Source organism: Carcharodon carcharias, chromosome 7, assembly GCF_017639515.1.
Source record: "Carcharodon carcharias isolate sCarCar2 chromosome 7, sCarCar2.pri, whole genome shotgun sequence".
NCBI classification, from domain to species: Eukaryota; Metazoa; Chordata; class Chondrichthyes; order Lamniformes; family Lamnidae; genus Carcharodon; species Carcharodon carcharias.
Genome location: NC_054473.1, coordinates 26,234,550 through 26,254,506, shown reverse-complemented (window position 1 = coordinate 26,254,506; position 19,957 = coordinate 26,234,550). Strand labels below are relative to the sequence as shown.

Sequence of the window (19,957 nt, the reverse complement as noted above, 5' to 3'; positions counted from 1 at the left end):
TTTTACTTCAATAAATTTCAGCAGTAGTTTTCTAATAGACTAATCATTATCTTGTTTAAAACTAAAGCTTTTCTTGCTCGGTTATTTTTAAGTTGAACCACTTATAAATTAAAAGGGGGCTACGTACACACATACAAATTCTGACCTCATGGGCCACTTTGAGGAAATGCCGTTAACATGATCTTGATACAGAATATTTTTTTAAAATATGAGAAATCATTCAGTGTTGGTGTTCAGAGGGATTTGAGTATCCCTTGACCTGAAATGCAGAAAGTTAGCAAGTGATTAGGAAGGCAAGTTATATGTTGCCATTATTGCAAGAGCTTGGAGAGCAAAGGGGCTCTCCTGCAACTGTCCAACAAGCCAGTCATGCACAGCAAATAGAAGTTAGAAGAAATGTTGGTACTGTGTTCAGTTTTGGTCTCAATACATATGGAAGGATAATCTTGCCTTAGAAAGGGTGCAACAAAGATTTGCTAAATTAATCCTGATATGAGACGGCATTGTCCTATGAGAAAGGATTGGGAAGAAGGGGCCTAAACTCCCTGGAGATTAGAAAAATGAGAGGTGATTTCATGCTTAACCAATTTATTGGAGTTCTTTGAAGGAGTAACATGTTCTATGGATAAAGGGGAGCCTGTACTGTACTTGGATTTCCAGATGGCATTTGATAAGATGCCACATCAAATGTTATTGCAGAAAATAAAGGCTCATGGCATAGGGGATAACATATTAGCATGGATAGAAGATTAGTTGGCTGGAAGGAAACAGAGGGTATGCATAAATGGGTCTTTTTTCTGAGTGGCAGAATGTGACAACTGGAGTCCCACAGGGGTCTGTGCTGGGGCCTCAACATTTTACGATTTATATCAATGACTTAGATGAGGGGAGTGAAGGCATGGTAGGTAAATTTGCAGATGACACAAAGATAGGTAGGAAAGTATGTTCTGAAGAGAACATAAGGGGCAGAATTTTGCCGTCGGCAAGCAGGGGGCGGGGCCCACTCGCTGACGTTTAAAATTACGCAGGATGATGTCGGGTGGAACCCCTGACGTCATGCCGGTCCATTTAAATTTTTAGGAAGGCGGGAGCACAGCAAAATCAGCTGTGGGCCCGCCGACCTGTCAATGGCCAATTGAGGCCATTGACAGATCAATTAAAGTACTTAGTGTACCTGCCCGTCCAACCTTAAGATCGGTGGACAGACCAGGAGCCCTGGCGGCAAACAGATAAAACATGGAACCTCATCCACTTGCAGGATGAGGTTTCATGCAGGGTTTTTAAGTGTTTAATAAAGTTATTATGTTAATTATGAACCTGTCCCATCTCACGTAGCCTCAGGGAGATGTGTGCTTTTTCGTGTGCATGCGCGAAAAAGCGCACTCTCGCTTTTGGGGAATCCCTCCCTGCCCACACAGGAAGCGCATAGTGCTTCCTGCCAGATGTCACACTGGGCGGGCCTTAATTGGCCCGCCCATGTAAAATGGCGGTGGAGCCCACTTCTCCGGTGGGGAACGTCTCCCCACCCGCCGGAGATTGGGTCGGGCCCGCCCGCCCGACAGGCAGAAAATTCTGCCCAAGGGGTTTGCAGACGGATATAGATAGATTGAGTGAGTGGGCAAAAATCTGGCAGAATGGAGTATAATGTAGGAAAATGCCAAGTTGTTTACTTTGGCAAGAAAAATAAAAAAGCAAAGTGTTACTTAAACGGAGAACAGGTGCAGAACTCCCAGGTGCAGAGGGATCTAGGTGTTCCAGTGCATGAGTCACAAAAAGCTAGTATGCAGGTACAGCATGTAATCAAAAAGGCCAATGGAATGCTATCCTTTATTATGAAAAGAATTGAACATGAAAGTAAGGTTGTTATGCTTCAGTTATACATGTCATTGGTGAGACCACATCTCGAATACAGTGTGCCGTTTTGGTCTCCTTATTTAAGGAAGGATGTAAATGCGTAGGAGGCGGTTCACAAAGGGTGCTGTCTAAGGAGCCTTGGTGAGTTCCTGCAGTGCATCTTGTAAATGGTACACACTGCTGCTACTGTGTGTCAGTGGTGGAGGAGGTGAATGTTTGTGGATGTGGTGCCAAGCAAGTGGGCTGCTTTGTCCTGGATGGTGCTGAGATTCTTGAGTGTTTTTGGAGCTGCATTCATCCAGCTGAATGGAGGTTATTTCATCACGCTCCTAACTTGTGTCTTGTGGATGGTGGACAGGCTTTGGGAAGTCAGGAGGGGAGTTACTTGTTGCAGGATTCCTAGCCTCTGACCTGCTCTTGCAGCCACAGTATTTATGTGGCTAGTCTAGTTTACTGAATTGATACTTGGAATGAGTGGATTGTTTTATAAGGATAGGTTGGAAAGACTGGGCTTGTTTCCACTGAAGTTTAGAAGAGTGAGGGGTGACTTGATTGAAGTATATAAGATCCTGAATGGTCTCGACAAGGTAGACTTGGAGGGGATGTTTCCTCTTGTGAATGAGTACAGAACTAGGGGGCACTGTTTAAAAATTAAGGGTCGCCCTTTTAGGATAAAGATGAGGAATTTTTTTTCTCTCAGAGGGTTGTGCAACTTTGGAACTCTCTGCCTCAGAAGGCGGTGGAGGTGGGGTCATTGAATATTTTTAAGGCAGGGGTAGATAGATCTTGTTAGGCAAGGGAATCAAGGATTATCAGGGGTAGATGGGAATGTGGAATTTAAAACACAAGCAGATCAGTGATAATCTTATTGAATGGCTGAATAGGCTTGAGGGGCCGAATGGCCTATTTCTGCTCCTATTTTGTATGTTTGCATTGATTCTGAAGGGGTTTGACAGTTAGATGGGGAGAGGTGATTTCCCCTAACTGGTGAATCTAGAAATATAGGGCCATAGTCTCAGGACAAGAGGTGATATATTCACTCAGAGGGTTGTGAATCTTTGGAATCCTCTACCAGAGGATTGTTGATGAGCAGTTGTCAAGCCTACTCAAGGCTAAGATCAATAGATTTGTAAATTCTAAGGGAATCATGGGATATGGGATTAGGCAAGAAAGTGGAGCTGAGGTTGAACATCATCCATGATTCTATTAGTTGGTGGATCAGGCTCAAACAACTGTATGACCTACTCTTGTTCCTATTTCTCATGTTCTTAAGTTTATTTTCAATGCCTTTCTATTAAATGACAACATCCATTTCTTGCCTTTGTCTCAAAATGTATTACTCACACGTATCTATGATAAATTTCATCCACCCTTGCCTGTCCATTCTGTTGTCTTGACTGCCTTTCTCAAATTTAAATGTTTCACCCTTGTGTTCAAATTCTTCTATGGCCTCACAAATTTTCATCATCCCATCATTGTTGGCTGTACCTTCAGTTGCCTGGGCCCAAAATTCTCAAATTCCCTCCCTAAACTTCTCCACCTCCTTGTCCTTTTTCCCGACATGCTTTGAAATATACCTCATTCACTAAGCTTCTGGTTACCTGCGCTAATATCACTTTTTGTGGTTTGGTGTCAATTTAAAAAAAAATTCAGTCATGGGATGTGGGTATTACTGGTAAGGCCAGCATTTATTGCGCATCCCTAACTGCCCTTGAGAAGGTGGTGGTGAGCTGCCTTCTTGAACCATTGCAGTTCATGCGGTGTAGGTACACCCGCAGTGCTGTTAGGGATGGACTTCCAGGATTTTGTCCCAGTGAAAGTGAAGGAATGGTGATGTATTTCCAAGTCAGAGTGGTGAGTGGCTTGGAGGTGAACTTCCAGATGGTGATTTTCCCATGTGTCTGATGCCTTTATCCTTCTAGATGATAGCAGTCGTGGGTTTGGAAGGTTCTGTTGAAGGAGCCTTGGTGATTTCTTGCAGTGCATCTTCTAGATGGTACACACTGCTACATTGTTTAATAATGCTCCTGTGAAGCACCTTGCCTTGTTAAAGATGGCATTTAAATGCAAGTTTTAGCTGTAAATGTCTTTTATAGCCTTGTCATTATTTGTTAAACCTCTTGTTTTGCTGTAATAGGAAAAATTAGAGACTGTATTACTTATACTCAAATCCAAATCATGTGTATGAACCAAGGAACAAAAATGAACCCAGCACTGAAGTTTTTTTCTATTCTTTCAATGGGATGTGGGTGTTGCTGGCAAGACCAGAATTTGATGCCCATCTCTAATTGCTCTTAAGAAGTGGGTGGTTAGCCCCCTTCTGGAACTGCTGAAATCCATCTGGTGCAGGAGCTTTCCACAGTGCTGTTAGGGAGTTCCACGATTTTGATTCAGTGACAGTGAATCAAAGCAATATAGTGCTTTGGAGGGGAACTTGCAGGCGGTGGTGCCCTTGCATCTGCTGCCCTTGTCCTTCCTGGTGCTAGAGGTCGCGAGTTTGAAAGCTGTTGTCAAAGGAGCCTTGGTGAGCTGCTGCACTGCATCTTGTATATGGAACACACTGCTGCCACTGTGCATCGGTGGTGGAGGAAGTGAATGTTTAAGCTGGTGGACAGAGTGCCAATCAAGAGGACTGCCACGTCCTAGATGTTGCCGAGTGTGGCTGCAGCCACATTCATCCAGGGATTCCATCACAGTCCTGACTTGGTCCAGCTGCATCCAACTCTTCTCCAATCCAAGCAACATCCATTTACCCCAACTTTGTATCTATGCTATTACATTTTCTCTTACAACGTACAGCTGAACTTTCTGCACAAGCCTCTTGTGAAACACCTTATTAAATGTTTTCTATAAATTAATCTACACTACAACTACTCAATTTTCTATGGTGAGGAACATATTGGAACTTGCAGTCAGACTGAGTGCCGTTGATGAAAAGAAGGGAGAGACCATCATTGAACTGTCGAGCTTTTGGGGCTTTGCCAGCTTTTTTAAAAGCAAGTTTCCAAGATTAACAATAGATTGATGCAAAATAAAATGGAAAATTTTAAGTAAATACTGAAATTTTAGGAAACCTGATTTTTAATATTTGAAAAAATACAATTACTAGCGCAAAGTAGTTTATTTGATTATTTGGAATAATTCAAATAAATCTTGTTATTTAATGTTTACAAAATAATAGAGGTCAAATGTGGAAGACATGACATCTCGGCTATTATGCTGCTGTGCAGTACTAGCGCTAAAACAGTCAAGACATAACGTCCTCAAGACCCCGCCCCCATAAATTCACCCATGCCCAAGCGTCGTACCCTGCGTTGGAAACAATGAAAAAACAGCTACAAGTTACGTATGATGATCAATCCCACAAGTCAGTACAACCATCAGATCATCAAGTTCTAACAAAAAAAATTGTCTTGTGACAAATTCCGTCCCTTTGGTAATTCATTTTATGTTGACAGCACCAGATTTAAAAACAGTCTGTTAGGAAATAGTGCTTAAAAAATTATGCTAAAGACAGGGCAAGAACAACTAAATTTGACCGAGAAAAATGCAACTTTGCAACGTAACAGTGAATCAACACTGCAAGTGTTTGTTTAGCTGCTGGTCAGGTGATGCAAGTTTTCTAGATTGACAGTGCAAGACAAAATGGCAAATGTATGTGAAGTCAATGCTGCACCAGTTCGTTAGCGACTAAACATTAGTCGATCTAACTTATACGCTGCATGATTGTGTAATTCGGCGTTGTTCTTCATTTAAACAGAACGCTCATTGTCTTTATTTCACTACCCCGGCCCCCATGTCACCCTTTACTTCCAGTTGCTGCATATCCAATTAGAGGATTGTCTACGATTTTTTTACTCCAGGGTTAGCAATTGCTATTGGTTATTGTGGTCATGTGACGTTGAGCCTCGCGTTCGAAATTGGAATGTTGATAGATAGCAGTTTTGGTAACGCAGAATATCATTTTGTAGAAAACAGAGAGGGTGAGGTTGTGTTGTCATTAATGATTCTACCCCACTTCCCCCCCCTCCCTTTTTAGCTCAGTTTGGAACTAAGCCTTTGAGAAATCAGCAGTGATTTAAGTTTGCTGTAGAATTTCCAAGAGATAAAATAATCCGACGGCGTTAAAGCCCGAAGTTGTTCCCGGTACACCTAAACCCGGGCATGCACTGTAATAAGCGCTGGGGGAAGAAAAAGTTAAAGAGAATAGTGAAAAGGTAGACGGAGATAAGTGCTTACGGGCACGTTTGTAACCGTAATCGTTTAAGGAATAACATTATTCCTTCACATCGAACAATTGTGAAGCTGAAGGGTATGTGAAAAGCAAGCACGCCCAGAAGAATTCAGAATGTCACACAGTAACGGAGGCGTTGTCCTTTGGGAAGCCAGTAAGGAGAGATCCGATTGTTCGAAGAATAGACCTGATTCGAAGCGAGTCAGTCATCGCTGGCACAGGCGTGGAAGGGCAGAATGTCGCAGAACAGGCAGGGTTTTTGGCCGTGGCCATCAACGCCAGTCGACTGTACCCCAAGGGGTGAGATTGCGCCCAGTTAATGTCCACGGCAATCGGGCACCAGGCATGAGGGCACCCAGAAATACCAACCAGTTCCTGATGCACGAGAAATACCAACTGATGCATATGAGGTCCGACTCGACCGGGAGTGACAGTGGCTCAGAGATCGAGCTAGACATGGACATTGACTCGTATCTGGGTGTGTTAGAGAACTCCCGAGGCGCTCTGGACTGCACCATGTCTCCCTTGTGTGATGATAACCTGTTGCGCTTTAGATTCTTTGAGCAAATAGATCACGATGAGAGTTTGCAGTATTTTCCATCAGAGGACGATGTGGTGAAAAGCGAACGTTTTATGCGACGGGACTTTGCTGCATTCTGCAGTACGTTTGATGTAGATTAATTTCAATGTTATTACATTGAAGTTGTTTTGAGGCGAGCTGATCGGGGCGGGGAGAATGTGGTGCTGTAAATTAGACCAATCGAGTTTGCCTGTGACTACCCCCTACAAACTGTTTTAATGATCGATAAATATTTTGTCAATAAACTTTTATTTAGTTTATTTGATTTTTCAATGAGTGGTTATTTTATATTGAATACTGGATACATCCAACAACATTCCATTTCAGAAATAAGATCCCTGTAATTTAATGAGTGGCGTTTAACTCTGGGATTTGAACGGTGAACTTTTAACAATGCTATGCGAAGACGTCGGGGTGGGGGTGGAGAAGTAAGTTTGGCTGGCCGAATATTGGAATTATTTTTAAGACGGCGAAAGCCTAATTTACCAAGCTCTTACGATAAGCCTCCAGTACCATGTCCACGATAATTGGGTTCAAAGAGAGGGAGGGCGCGCGGAAACGAAAGCCTTGCACTTCATCTGACAGACATTTTACTTGAAGGCTCCATTTCAAGTTTGTGTTTCAGTAGAAATGACCGTTCTTACGTGTATGCAACATCAAACTCTGACGAGGCCCGTTTAGATAGAGGACGGGATTTCATACTTTTCTACAATATCATTTGCATAGAAAGAAAATAATTTCTATATTTTCCTTTCAATAGAAGCCACATAAAGTGAAACAGTACTGTAAGACCTTTACTGGCGAGTTGGGCGTTACTTGTCAAACAAGCCAACACCAGTCTCTGTACGGATAAATTACTTCTAGTTAAGCACTGTAATGTATTAGTTGTGTAAAAATGCACATTTTCCTACCATCGATAGCAGAATTGTAACTTGAAACCATTGTCGACATTAATTTTTTGTGTATAAAGATTGCATCAGTTAATCTAACTTAAAAATCGCATTCTAATGGCTGAACACTATGCACCCCTTAAAAACTAGTATTTAGATTATAATGCCTCTCCATGTTGTTTCTCCAAAGTACATTACAACATTTTAACCACATTAAATTGCATATAGTTTACATGCTCACTACTGAACTATCAAATTAGATCATTCGCAAACTTTGAACTACTCGCAATAGTCAAGTCTAGGTCATTTATACAAAATGAAAAACAATGATCTTAATACCAAACCCTGGGGCCCCTTCTGCACACTTCGGTCAGAAAAGTATCTATTGATCACAACTCTTTCTCCCATCTCTTAGCCACTTTCATACCCAAGTTACCACCATCCCTTTATTACCATATGCTTATATTTTCCAAATATGCCTGTCATATGAGGTACTTTACCAAATGTATCTTGAAAGTCTACATATGTATTTAGTAGAAGGATGAACCTCTGGAACAAACTAAGGAAGATAAGGATGGTATCAAGTTAAAACACAAGGCTTACAATTTTGCAAAGTTCAGTGGTGTGCCATATGATTGAGAAAACTGTAGAAACCAACAAAGCATAACTCAAATATAAGAAGGAAAAATAGATTAGATTATACCAGCAAGAAATCTAGAAACAAACAAAGCTCCTACAAGTATATAAAAAAGCAAGAGTGTAGCTAAAGTAGACTCACAGGGGCATTCACGACATGGCCCACAGCCTGCATGTCTCTCCAGCAGCCCTTGCTACATCTCCCTGGGCCATTTTTTGTACCATATTCTACTTCTGCTTTGGTTGTGTCAGCATTAGTTACAGACTAACACCCATATTTCGCCAAGATTTATATGTGTAGTGGTAGTTAAACCAGACATGACCTGCTGATATGATAGTCCTGATAATGAAAGACTTATAAGTGAAAATAATCTAGAGATGGACCTTGAAGATTTCAAGTGATAAGGCTGTGACTATTTCCATTAGAAGCTTGTGGGATTGTCCTTGGGAAGGAAGATTGTTGATATACTATCTTGGAAACAATTGGTCTTTGTAGTTTGTATGGATGGCTACCTTATGTTTTGTCATTGCTGGAAGGCACTAGGTACTTGTTTTTGTCAATTCCCACCAGACCATTCTATATTTTACAGAATGTCTACTTAGTCTACTTTTCTCCCTCTTTTGCTGTAGTGATTCTTATTCCAAATCTTTGATCAGGGATGTGACACTAATGTTTTCCCACACTTATTTGTGCAGAGTCATGCAGCACTTCTGCAGATTGCTTAAATCGTATTTCTATCTCTCACCTTATCAGCATTCCACACACAACTTGCATACTGCAGGATTGGACGACAAACATTTGATAAGCTATAACTCTGATATTTTTGCTGCAATACCAAAGATTATTTCTCAGTAATCTGGGAGCTGTGTTTGCTTTGGATGTTATCTGCTGAATGTGGAATTTCCATAGAAATAGTCACAGCCTTATCACTAGAAATTTTCAAGACCAATCTCTAGATTATTTTCACATAAGTCCTTCATTATCAAGACTACCATACACACCCCAAGGTGTGGTTGTATATCTACTTGTCGGAAAATTTGATTACAGAACTTAAAGCTATCTGTTGGTGGATCTTTTTTATGATTGAAGTTGTGAGTTGTTCCTCTTCACAGTTGTCATTGCTGCCTTGGAGGAGGAGGAGAATCTGGCAGGACAGTCCGCACATTTGTTCCTTGCTGTGGAATGATCATGAAAAAAGCCGTTGTGTCCCCACCCCTGGCACTCTACTATTCCACTTCATATCTAGTTTAATTGTTCCAATTAAAATAACAGAGGAAGTGGCTTCAGGCACATCCCTATCCTGAATGAAGGCAAAGACCAACAATTCAGTGCAAAAAACACAAGGCTGAAGCATTTGCAACCATCTTCAGCCAGAAATGCCAAGTGGATGATCCATCTTGACTACTTCCTGTGGCCCCAGCATCACAGATGCCAGTCTTCAGACAATTTGATCAATTCCACATGATATTGTAAAATGACTGAAGGCATTAGATACAGCAAAGTCTATAGGCCCTGACAACATCTCAGCTGTAGTACTGAAGACCTGTGCTCTGGAACTAGCTGTGCCCCCTAGCCAAGCTGTTCCAGTAAAGTTACACCATTGGCACCCACCTGGCATTGTGGAAAATTGCCTACATGTATCCTGTCCACAAAAAGTAAGACAAATTCAATCCAGCCAATCAACAACCCCTTTCAGTCTACTCTCACTCATCAGCAGGGAAGGTGTCATTGACATGCTACCAAGCAGCACTTAGTCAGCAATAACCTGCTCAACAAAACTCAGTTTGTGTTCTGCTAGGTCCACTTGGCTCCAGACTTCATTACAGCCATGGACAAAAAAAAAAATTGAATTCCAGAGGTGACATGAGAGTCACTGCTCTTGCCACTAAGGCAGCTTTGAATGTGGAATCAAGGAGACCAAGTAAGATTGGTCAATAGGAATCAGGTGAAAATACTGGCTGGCATGAGTCATACCTAGCGTAAAGGAAGATGATTGTGGTTGTTGGGTATCAATCATCTCAGCCGCAGGACATCATTGCAGGAGTTCTTCATGTTAGTGTCCTATGCCCAACCACCTTCAGCTACTTCATGTTGGAGTAAAAGTCATTAATAAGGTCAGCAGTGGGAATGTCCACTGACGATGGCATAGTGTTCAGTCCCATTCACATCTCCTCAGATACTGAAGTTGTTTGTAGTCATATGGAATGACCTAGAAAACATTCAGGTCTGGGATGATATGTGGTACAAATGTTACTTGCCATTTAAGTACAAGGTAATGACCATCAGTAACAAGAGAGAATCGTTTGGTATCCAACGGCATTACCATTGCTGAATTCCTCCAACATCCTTGGGATTTAAAAAAAATATTCATTTGTGGATGTGAGTGTCGCTCGCTAGGCCAGCATACATTGCCCATCCCTAATTGCCCTCGAGAAGGTGGTGGTGAGCTGCCTTCTTGAACCACTGCTGTCCCTGTGGTGTAGGTATACCTACAGTGTTGTGAGAGAGGGAATTCCAGGATTTTGAGCCAGCGACAGTGAAGGAACAGCGATATATTTCCAAGTGACGATGGTGAGTGGCTTGGAGGGGAACTTGCAAGTGGTGATGCTCCCATGTATCTGCTGCCCTTGTTCTTCTAGATGGCAGTGGTCGTGGGTTTGGAAGATGCTGCCTAACGAGCCTTTGAGAGTTTCTGCATGGATCTTGTAAGTGGTACACACTGCTGCCACTGTTTGTCAGTGGTAGAGGAAGTGAATGTTTGTAGAAGGGGTGCCAATCAAGTGGGCTGCTTTGTCCTGGATGGTATCAAGCTTCCTGAGTGTTGTTGGAGCTGCATTCATCCAGGCAAGGGGAGAGTACTCTATCACATTCCTGATTTGTGACTTGTAGATGGTGAACAGTTTTTGGGGAGTCAGGAGGTGAGTTACTTGCCACAAGATTCTGAGCTTCTGACCTGCTCTTGTAGTCACAGTATTTATATGCCTAGTCCAATTCACTTTCTGGTCAGTGGTAACACCCAGGATGTTGTTGATGGGGATTCAGTGATGGTAATGCCATTGACTGTCAAGAGATGATGGTTAGATTCTCTCTTGTTGGGGATGGTCATTGCCTGACATTTGTGTGGCACAAATGTTACTTGCCAATTGTCAGCCCGAGCCTGGATACTGTCTCGGCCTTGCTGCATTTGGACATGGACTACTTCAGTGTCTGAAGAGGTGCGAAAGGTGCTGAACATTGTGCAATTATCAGCGAACATACGCATTTCTGACCTTATGATGGAAGGAAGGTCATTGATGAAGCAGCTGAAGATGCTTGGGCCTAAGACACTATCCTGAAGAACTCCTGCACTGATATCCTGGAACTGAGATGATTGACCTCCAACAACCACAACCATCTTCCTTTGTGCTAGGTTTGACTCCAAGCAGCGGAAAGTTTTACCCGTGTCCCATTGACTCCAGTTTTTCTAGGGCTCCTTGATGCCAGAGGCAATCAAATGCTGCCTTGACGTCAAGGGCAGTCATTCTCACCTCACCTCTGGAGTTCAGCTATTTTGTTCATGTTTGAACCAATGCTGTAATGAGGTCAGAAGCTGAGTGACCCTGGTGGAACCCAAACTGAGTGTCAGTGAGCAGGTTAGTTGTGGAATTGCTTATCTCTGTCTATCACTTTCTGCTGTAATCTCATGTTGTAGGTTCACCAGGTTGATACCTCATTTTTGCGTATACCTGGTGCTGCTCCTGACATGCCCTCCTGCACTCTTGAATCAGGGTTGATCCCCTGGCTGGGGGTAATGGTAGAGTGTGGTGGTGGGGGGGGATTGATTTTGCTGCTGCTGATGGTCCACAGCGCCTCATGGTTGTCCAGTCTTGAGTTGCTAGATATGTTTGAAATCTATCCCATTTAGCGCAGTGGTAGTGTCACACAACACAATGGAGGGTATCTTCAATGTGAAGACAGGACTTTGTCTCCACAAAGATTGTGCGGTGGCCTCTTCTACTGATACTGCCATGGACAGATGCATCTGTGGCAGGTGGGTTGGTGAGGATGAGGTCAAGTATGTTTTTCCCTATTGTTGGTTCTCTCACTACCTGCCGCAGACCCAGTCCAGCAACTATGTCCTTTAGGACTCGGCCAGCTCGGTCTGCGATAGTGCTACCCAGCCATGCTTGGTGATGGACATTCAAGTCCCCCACCCAGAGTACATTCTGCGCACTTGCCACCCTCAGTGCTTCCTCCAAGTGATATTCAACATGGAGGAGTACTGATTCATCAGCTGGGGGAGGGGGGGGTGTAATGTGGTGTGGTACGATGCAATCAGCAGGAGGTTTCCTTGTTCATGTTTGACCCTATACCATAAGAATTCATGGAGGCTGGAGTTGATGTTGAGGACTCCAAGGACAACTCCCTCCCGACTGTATACCACTGTGCGGCCACCTCTGGGTCTGTCCTGCAGGCTGGACAGGACATGACATACCCAGGGATGGTGATGTCTGGGACATTGTAATGTATGATTTGGTGAGTATGACTATGTTGCTTGACTAGTCTGTGAGACAGCTCTCCAATTTTGGCACAAGCCCCCAGATGTTAGTAAGGAGGACTTTGCAGGGTCGACAGAGCTGGGTTTGCTGTTGTCCTTTCCGGTGCCTAGGTCGATGCCTAGTGGTCCATCCAGTTTCATTCCTTTTTTTGGCCTTTTAGCAGCTTAATATTACCAAGTGGCTTGCTAGATATCTCAGAGGGCAGTTAAGAGTCAACCAAATTACTGCGAATCTGGAGTCACACGTATGCCAAACCAGCTGAGTTGGCGGGTTTTCTCGACAATCGAAAATGGTTTCATGGTCATCATTTTTTTTAATTCAAATTTTTTATTGAATTCAAGTTTTACAATCTGCCGTGGTGGGATTTCATCCCGGGTCCCCAGAGCATTATCCTTGGTCTCCGGATTACCAGTTTAGTGACAATGCCACTGCCTCCCCGACCAAAAACTTAACTGGACCAGTCAAATAAATACTGTGGCTATTACAGCAGATCAGAGACTGAGAACTCTGCAGTGAATAATTCACCTGCCTACTCCCCAAAGCCTATCCACCATCTACAAGGCATAAGTCAGGAGTGTGATGGAATACTCTCCACTTGCCTGGATGAGTGCAGCTCCAACAACACTCAAGAAACTCAACTTCATCCAGGATGAAGAAGGATACTTGTTGGAATCCTGTCCACTACCCTAAACATTCTTACCAGCAGTGTGTATGATGTAGAAGATGCACTGCATTGGCTCATGAAGGCCCCTTTCATAGGACCTTCCAAACCAGTGACCTCTACCAACCATAAGAACAAGGGCAACATATGCATGGAAATGCCATCACCCACAAGTTTCCCTCCAAGCCTCACACTATCTTGACTTGGAACTATATCGCTGTTCCTTCACTGCCGCTGGGTCAAAGCCCTTCCTAACAGCATCGTAGGTGTACCTACACTACATGGACTACAGCAGTTCAAGAAGATGGTTCACCACCACCTTCTCCAGGGCAACTAGGGATGGACAATAAATGTTGGCCTCGTCAGTGACACTCATCCAAGAAATACAAAAATATGGATATGACTAACTGGGTGAGCATATTTAGCACAATATTGATTTACTTTCTCCTTCATCTAGAATGCTTTTAAAACCTGCTTGGACCGCTAGCCCTGTAACTGATACATCTGTGTTGATTTGCTTACTAAGGCTGGATAAAACCCAGAATAATAGAAAACAAGGTTGTGCTGAAATAACCACAGATAGGGTTTGAGATGTTATCAGGTAAATTGAGGATCACCTTGTCCACGACTTCCCAGCAGAATTGGATTTTTCGGATATTCTATACTATTTAATGATAAAAAGTAAATTTACCTATTCCAGATCAGGTTGTTGTCAATATTATTTCAATGTGCAACAGCTCTGAGAAGGTTGTATGAGTCAGTTGTCTGTATAAGGAGGAAAGCAAATCAATATCCTTAGAGAGATGCTCACACATGTACATACTACCTATTTTCAAAATTGCCCTTCCTAGATCCTCAAAAAAAGGTTCAGTATTTGAATTGATATGGGTACTTGTGATCTGGGCAGTTATCCTGACGAACAGTATGCTGTTAGAGAAAGTGTCCTCGTTTCTCAGTCATATTTGAGGATTCGTAGCTCAAACAAAAGGCTTTTCTAAAGTGAACAGAAGCACTTGATACTCTAATGAAAATTACTTTATCACGTTAGGCAAATTAACTTTATTTTATGTTGTACAAAAATTGCAGTGCATCATCATCTAAAAAAGACTAGTTTTAAGTCCTTTCCCCACCAGTACCACTAATGTGCAATACTCTTACAGATCTTACAAAGAGATGCAGAGAAGATGACTTGAAAATGCACAAGAGCAATCTGCTGATCTTTCTTGCTTTGTGGGGAAGAGTTTTATCTCATCTCAAACTGCTAGGTTAGTTCAATCAAGATTAGTAGCCATCCTGTGTACAATTACAATATGATACAGTATGAATCTATGTCTCACCAATTCATGGCAAGTACACTGGGTAATGATTTCAAGAGCTAAAATAACAAAATACTTATTGTACTGTCTTTGAAACAGACCAAAATAGGCAAGCAAAAATATTCAGATGTTCATAGTATACAGAAAGATCTGCTGAATGCACACCATATTACTCCCATGAATTGAATACAGATCTACTGCTTGGCTTTTATTTTCCGTTTAGCTTCTTTGTGCTTCTTTCGGAACTCCTTAAAAAAAAAAGGAATAAAATATAAAATCTCTTTGAAAAGATTACATAAAATGTTAGATTATCACCTTTTTGGTCCACACACAATGACTTATCGCCCAAAGAGGACAATCCATCTCTTATTAAAGGTGGGATTTGCATTCATACACGTTTACAACCCACGACACCTTTGCTGGCTTTCTGAAAGAACAATCCTCACGGTTCTATTGGCCTTCTCCTTCCACATGCCCATTAAAAAAATTTATTTTTCAAATATCTATTCACTTATCTTTTAAAAGGCATTATGGAATCTGCTTCAACCACTGTTTTTGCTGGCATTCTACATTCTTATGTGTGAACAACTCTGCACAAAACAAAGGGGGTGGGGCGGGGGTTAAATGGGAGTTGAAGAAATGGACCTCAGAGAATCAAGTGCAAAGGGTATAATGTGAACCAATTGCTGAGATGAACATGAAGGCCAAAGTTCAGGAAGATGCCAAGAAGGGCCAAAAAACAGAGGTACTAGACTGTTAAGGTAACCTGGGGCCAACTGGTTGCTTAGTCTGATTATATTCAAATTTTGTCAAAGGTCATGGTCACATTGGGATTATACTTTTGGACAGTACTCAGGTCATACATAAATCAAAGCTTGAAAAAGAAATGAGGCTAAGGTTGAGGACTATGTGCTGCACCATGGAGCCAACTGAAGAACTCAATATCCATAAATCTGTCATGCTGAATTTTCAAATTTAGGTGGATCTCAACAAGGCATGACACTTAAGAGGTCTTGGAATAAGACACCTCAGTCAAATGACTAAGATCCAACAGAGATGTGTAAACAAGGAAATATTTGAGGAAGAAAATATATACTTTAATGAAGAAATCGGAAGAGGAGTGGCAAATTTGATAAGGGATACTATTATAGCAGTAAAAAGTGGGATATCAGTAAGAGAGTGAGCATGCAGTAGAAACATTATGAATCGAACTCTGGAATAGAAATGTATGCAAGGTTTTGGTGGAAATTATTTAAAGCCCTTCAAATAGCAGTGATGAAGTCGTGGGAAACATCAGCATAGAGGATCTCTGAAGCTTGTTGCAAAAACAAAGTCGTAATAACAGGAGATTTTAATTTTCAAATAAAATGGGAAAAGCGGAACAATTCGAGTCCCAAAGAGTGAATTTCTTGAGTGTATTCAGGACAGTTTTTTGGGCAATACACTCTTAAAGCAACAAGCCAAAATAAAAGCAAAATACTGCAGATGCTGGCAATCTGAAATGAAAACAGAAAATGCTGGAAAAACTCAGCAGGTCTGACAGCATCTGTGGAGACAGAAACAGAGTTAACGTTTTGGGCAGAATTTTCTGAGCCTGCTGGCGGTGGGCGTGATGGGTGGCCTGTGCAGAAATTATGGCGTGACCCACTTCACGACAGCATGAAGGTTGTGATCTTCCGCTCAGCCGCTGACAGTGGGCCACGTTTCCCGTCATCAGTTGGCAGGGAGCTAATTGTAATACATCAGCATATAATTAAAAGGCCATCCCGCCAGGTCTTGGAACCCCACCGTATCGTCCGTCCATGTCGGCAGGAAAGCACGCTGATGCGTTTCACAACAGCATGCAGGCGACGTGCACTTGGTGGCCTTCACTTTGGGGGAAACTGAGATGAGTGAGCAGCAGCGTTCTCCACACCTCACCTGTTGTTTACAGGACTCAGGCACTGGGGGGCAGGGGAAATTAATGACCAGCACTCTCTGGGAAGTGTTAAGGGGCAGTCACATAAGGCCAGGAAAGGTGCTAAATACAGCCATGATAACCATGTCCGTCTCTCTTTCATGCTGCAGGAGGTCCACATGAGGATAATGGATCCTAGTAAACTAACTGTATGCATGATGGCCTACAGAGACCGTAGAAGACGGAGGAGAGAGCGACTGAGGCACCTGGCAGTGCAAAGGCACAAGCAGCAATCGCATGAAGAAGGGACAACAGGACACGTTGCCCAGGAGCGACAGCGAGCCATGGCTGGTCAGCACCTAGTGACGCCCAGGATCTATAAATGTGGCCTGCCATTCCTGCAGATGACTAAGAACCAGTATCGCTGACGGCTGCGCATGTATAGGGACCTGGTGCCTCACATCTACCATTTACTGCAGGACTAGGCGCCAAGGGGACATGGAGGGCATCCACTGCCAGTGGCTGTGAAAGTGACCGCGGACACTCAATTTCTATGCCAGTGGCTCCTCTCAGGGCTCCACAGGTGACTTCTGTGGGATTTCACAATCCGCCACCCACAAATGCATCTATGAGGTCACGGATGCCATCTTCTCCATGGCACACAATTTTGTGCATTTCGCCTGGGACCAGGACAGCCAGGATGCAAGGACCATTGTATTCGCCTTGATCTCGGGATTCCCAAAGTGCAGAGTGTGATTGACTGCACTCATGTAGCACTCAGTCTCCATCGCTACACTCAGTGGACTTCATCAACTGTGAGGACTTCCATTCTCTGAACGTGCAGCTGGTAAGTGACCACCAGAAACACATCCTGCAGGTATGCACACGGTTTCCAGGGAGTGTACACGACGCCTATATCCTGAGTCGCTCACAGATCCCTGCAGTCTTCCAGGGTCTACAGAGGCTGCAGCGCTGGCTCCTTGGGGACAAGGGCTACCCATTAGACGCCATGGCTGATGACACCCATGCAGTGGCCTCAGACTGCAGTAGAATGACGCTATAATGAGGCTCATGCAGTAGCTTGCAACTTGGTGGAGCAGCCATCGGGATGCTGAAGATGTGGTTCTGGTGCTTGGACTGGTCTGGTGGAGCTCTGCAATACAGTTCACAGAGGGTGTCATGCATCGTCATTGTCTGCTGCGCCCTTTACAACCTGGTGCTGCAACGGGGTGAAGAGTTGGCTGAGGAGGAGAAGGAGGAGCTGCATGTCTCCTCCTATAAGGAGGATGCTGACAAGGATGAGGATGAGGGGGTCCTCAGTGGTGAGGCTTTCACACTGGCTAGACGAGGCAGGTGTACTTGGGAGGCCCTCATAGTTGCCAGATTTGCGGAGGATGATGAACACGACATGCAGTGTCCTCACATCGCAGTTATGAATGTTTGACTCCAATCCGGCTTATCTCAGCGCCAATACTCTCTGAGGATGCTCCTGCCATGAAAATGCAGTGGAGGCCCTAATAGTTGCTCAATCGCAGGATGATGACAACACGTAGTGAGGACACTCCATAGATCTTCACATGGCCTCTGAGAATGTCTGACTCCTTTCTAGCAGAGGGTAGCTTGCTTGCGCTCCATATCAGGGCCATCTCAGAAACAAGCCATGAAACTTTAGATGCATCTGATGTTGTGTCTGCCTTCGGCACCTTAGCCCTTCAGGAGCTGGTGCACAGCGTCACTCGTTGCAAATACTGGTGTGATGGGCGCCAGCCCCACCTTAAAAAGGTGCTGAGAGCAGACAGAGAGTATGAGAGAATGCTGTGATGCCAGCCCACTACATTCTGGCAATGGCCAGCACTGCTGAAGTGCAGGCATCAGTAACGTGTCCAGGGAGTGAGAGACTGGACCATAACTGTGGTCTGAAGGCCAGACAGAGCATAGGGAAGAGGGCCTGGACTGAGGCACCTGCAGTGCAGAAAGGTTTCACATCTGAGTGACAATATCACTGCTCATCAGAACAAGGAGCCATAGGCAGGGAGACATTCTTGGGACTTTATTGACAATAGTAAACATTATGTACAATTGAATAGCACCCGTGCCTAGGCTATGCAACTAACTCTCCTTAACTGTCCTAACTCTGTCGCTACGTCTTGGTGCTCCCCGGACATCCACAGCGGAGATGGAGGCAGTCTACTGACTGTGATGCCCTGTTTGTGATGACTTTGGCAGGCATCCACTGGAGGGCCGAGACTTGGAGGGCCCCGGCACCCTCCTCGGCCTGTGAAGCTGGATCTGCGGAGGTCACAGGAAGAGGGGAGTCAGATGGGCTGGTCACTCCCAGAGTCACCTGGTTGGATCGCCCCGGAGTGTGCAACTGCTGATCTTCCTCCCTACCAGTGCCTGAGGTCCCCTAGCTGACTCCGTGAGCAGAAGGGGTAGCTGGAGTGAGATTGACCTGCCAAGCACCCTTCTTGCATACACACTATTGGAGGCCAACTGTGGCATCAGTGATGGAGTTAAGCCCGCGCAGCAGTACAGGAGTGATATCCTGGACCAAGATCTCCATGACGGCTGCCATCCTGCCAGTGTTGACATCGGTGTGTTGCAATGCCGGCGCTATAACCTCAGCCTGAAGATGGATAGACTCCTCCATCATGCCTTGCAATCTGAGGAGTGCAGCAGACATCCCTTCCTGTTGTTCCTGAGCTTGCCTTTGCAGCTTCAGCAACTGTGCCATGACCAACTCCGGAGGCTCATCATCTGACTCGGATTCAGCAACGTTCTGGCCTTCAGCAGTCCTCCGAGTGCCGGGGACCTGGGAAGTCCCTGCCTCCACCTGCTGTGGATCAGGAAGTGCGATGTGCTCACCAGATTGTGGTCCCAAGGCTACTCTAAAGCTAGGACCACGAAGGTGTGTCTCTCTGCGCAGGTGGAGGGTGTGGGTGAGCGCTGTGAAAGGACATCAGGGAGGGTGCCTTCAGATTCCTCTTCAGGGGTTTCTTCGGAGCTTGCCTGGAGGCTCTGGGTTGTGGACTCCTTTGGCTGCCTCCCAGATGTGCGTGCAAAAGCAAGGGGATTAATTAGTGCATGGTGGCGGCCTGTGAAAGAGGACACATCACTCACGGCATGGTTGTCTGATGGATGTTGCAGTTGGATCCTCAGTTATTAGAGCAGCGATGACCTCACCGTCAGCACAGGACCACCTGGTCATCGCTGGCCAGTTGGATGGCTGTTTTTTCAAATTTTGTCAGAACTTTGAAATCCAGCATCCTGTCTGCAATCTTTCCGGCATCCTGTCTGCAATCTTTCCCTCCTGTTGTGAGCCAGTTTGTCCTGCATGGATAGAGATGGGG

At 44.2% G+C, this 19,957-nt stretch overlaps 2 protein-coding genes across 6 annotated transcripts in view; one reads left to right on the top strand and one right to left on the bottom strand.

Annotated features, from left to right (window-relative positions):
- Positions 1-5,798: 5,798 nt before the first annotated feature.
- wu:fb55g09 lies at positions 5,799-6,928 on the top strand. The gene has a single exon (XM_041190900.1). It carries the CDS (start codon positions 6,203-6,205, stop codon positions 6,767-6,769), a length of 567 nt encoding a protein of 188 aa, XP_041046834.1. The 5' UTR covers positions 5,799-6,202; the 3' UTR covers positions 6,770-6,928.
- Positions 6,929-14,433: 7,505 nt separating this feature from the next.
- The window catches only part of nol8 (nucleolar protein 8), a 63,704-nt gene continuing 58,180 nt past the window's right edge, over positions 14,434-19,957 (bottom strand). For all 5 annotated transcript variants that reach the window (XM_041192076.1, XM_041192077.1, XM_041192074.1 and 2 more), the window contains one exon: positions 14,434-14,958. In XM_041192076.1, coding sequence (XP_041048010.1) covers positions 14,905-14,958 — 54 coding nt within the window. In that variant the 3' untranslated portion in view covers positions 14,434-14,904. The remainder of the gene's footprint in view (positions 14,959-19,957) is intronic.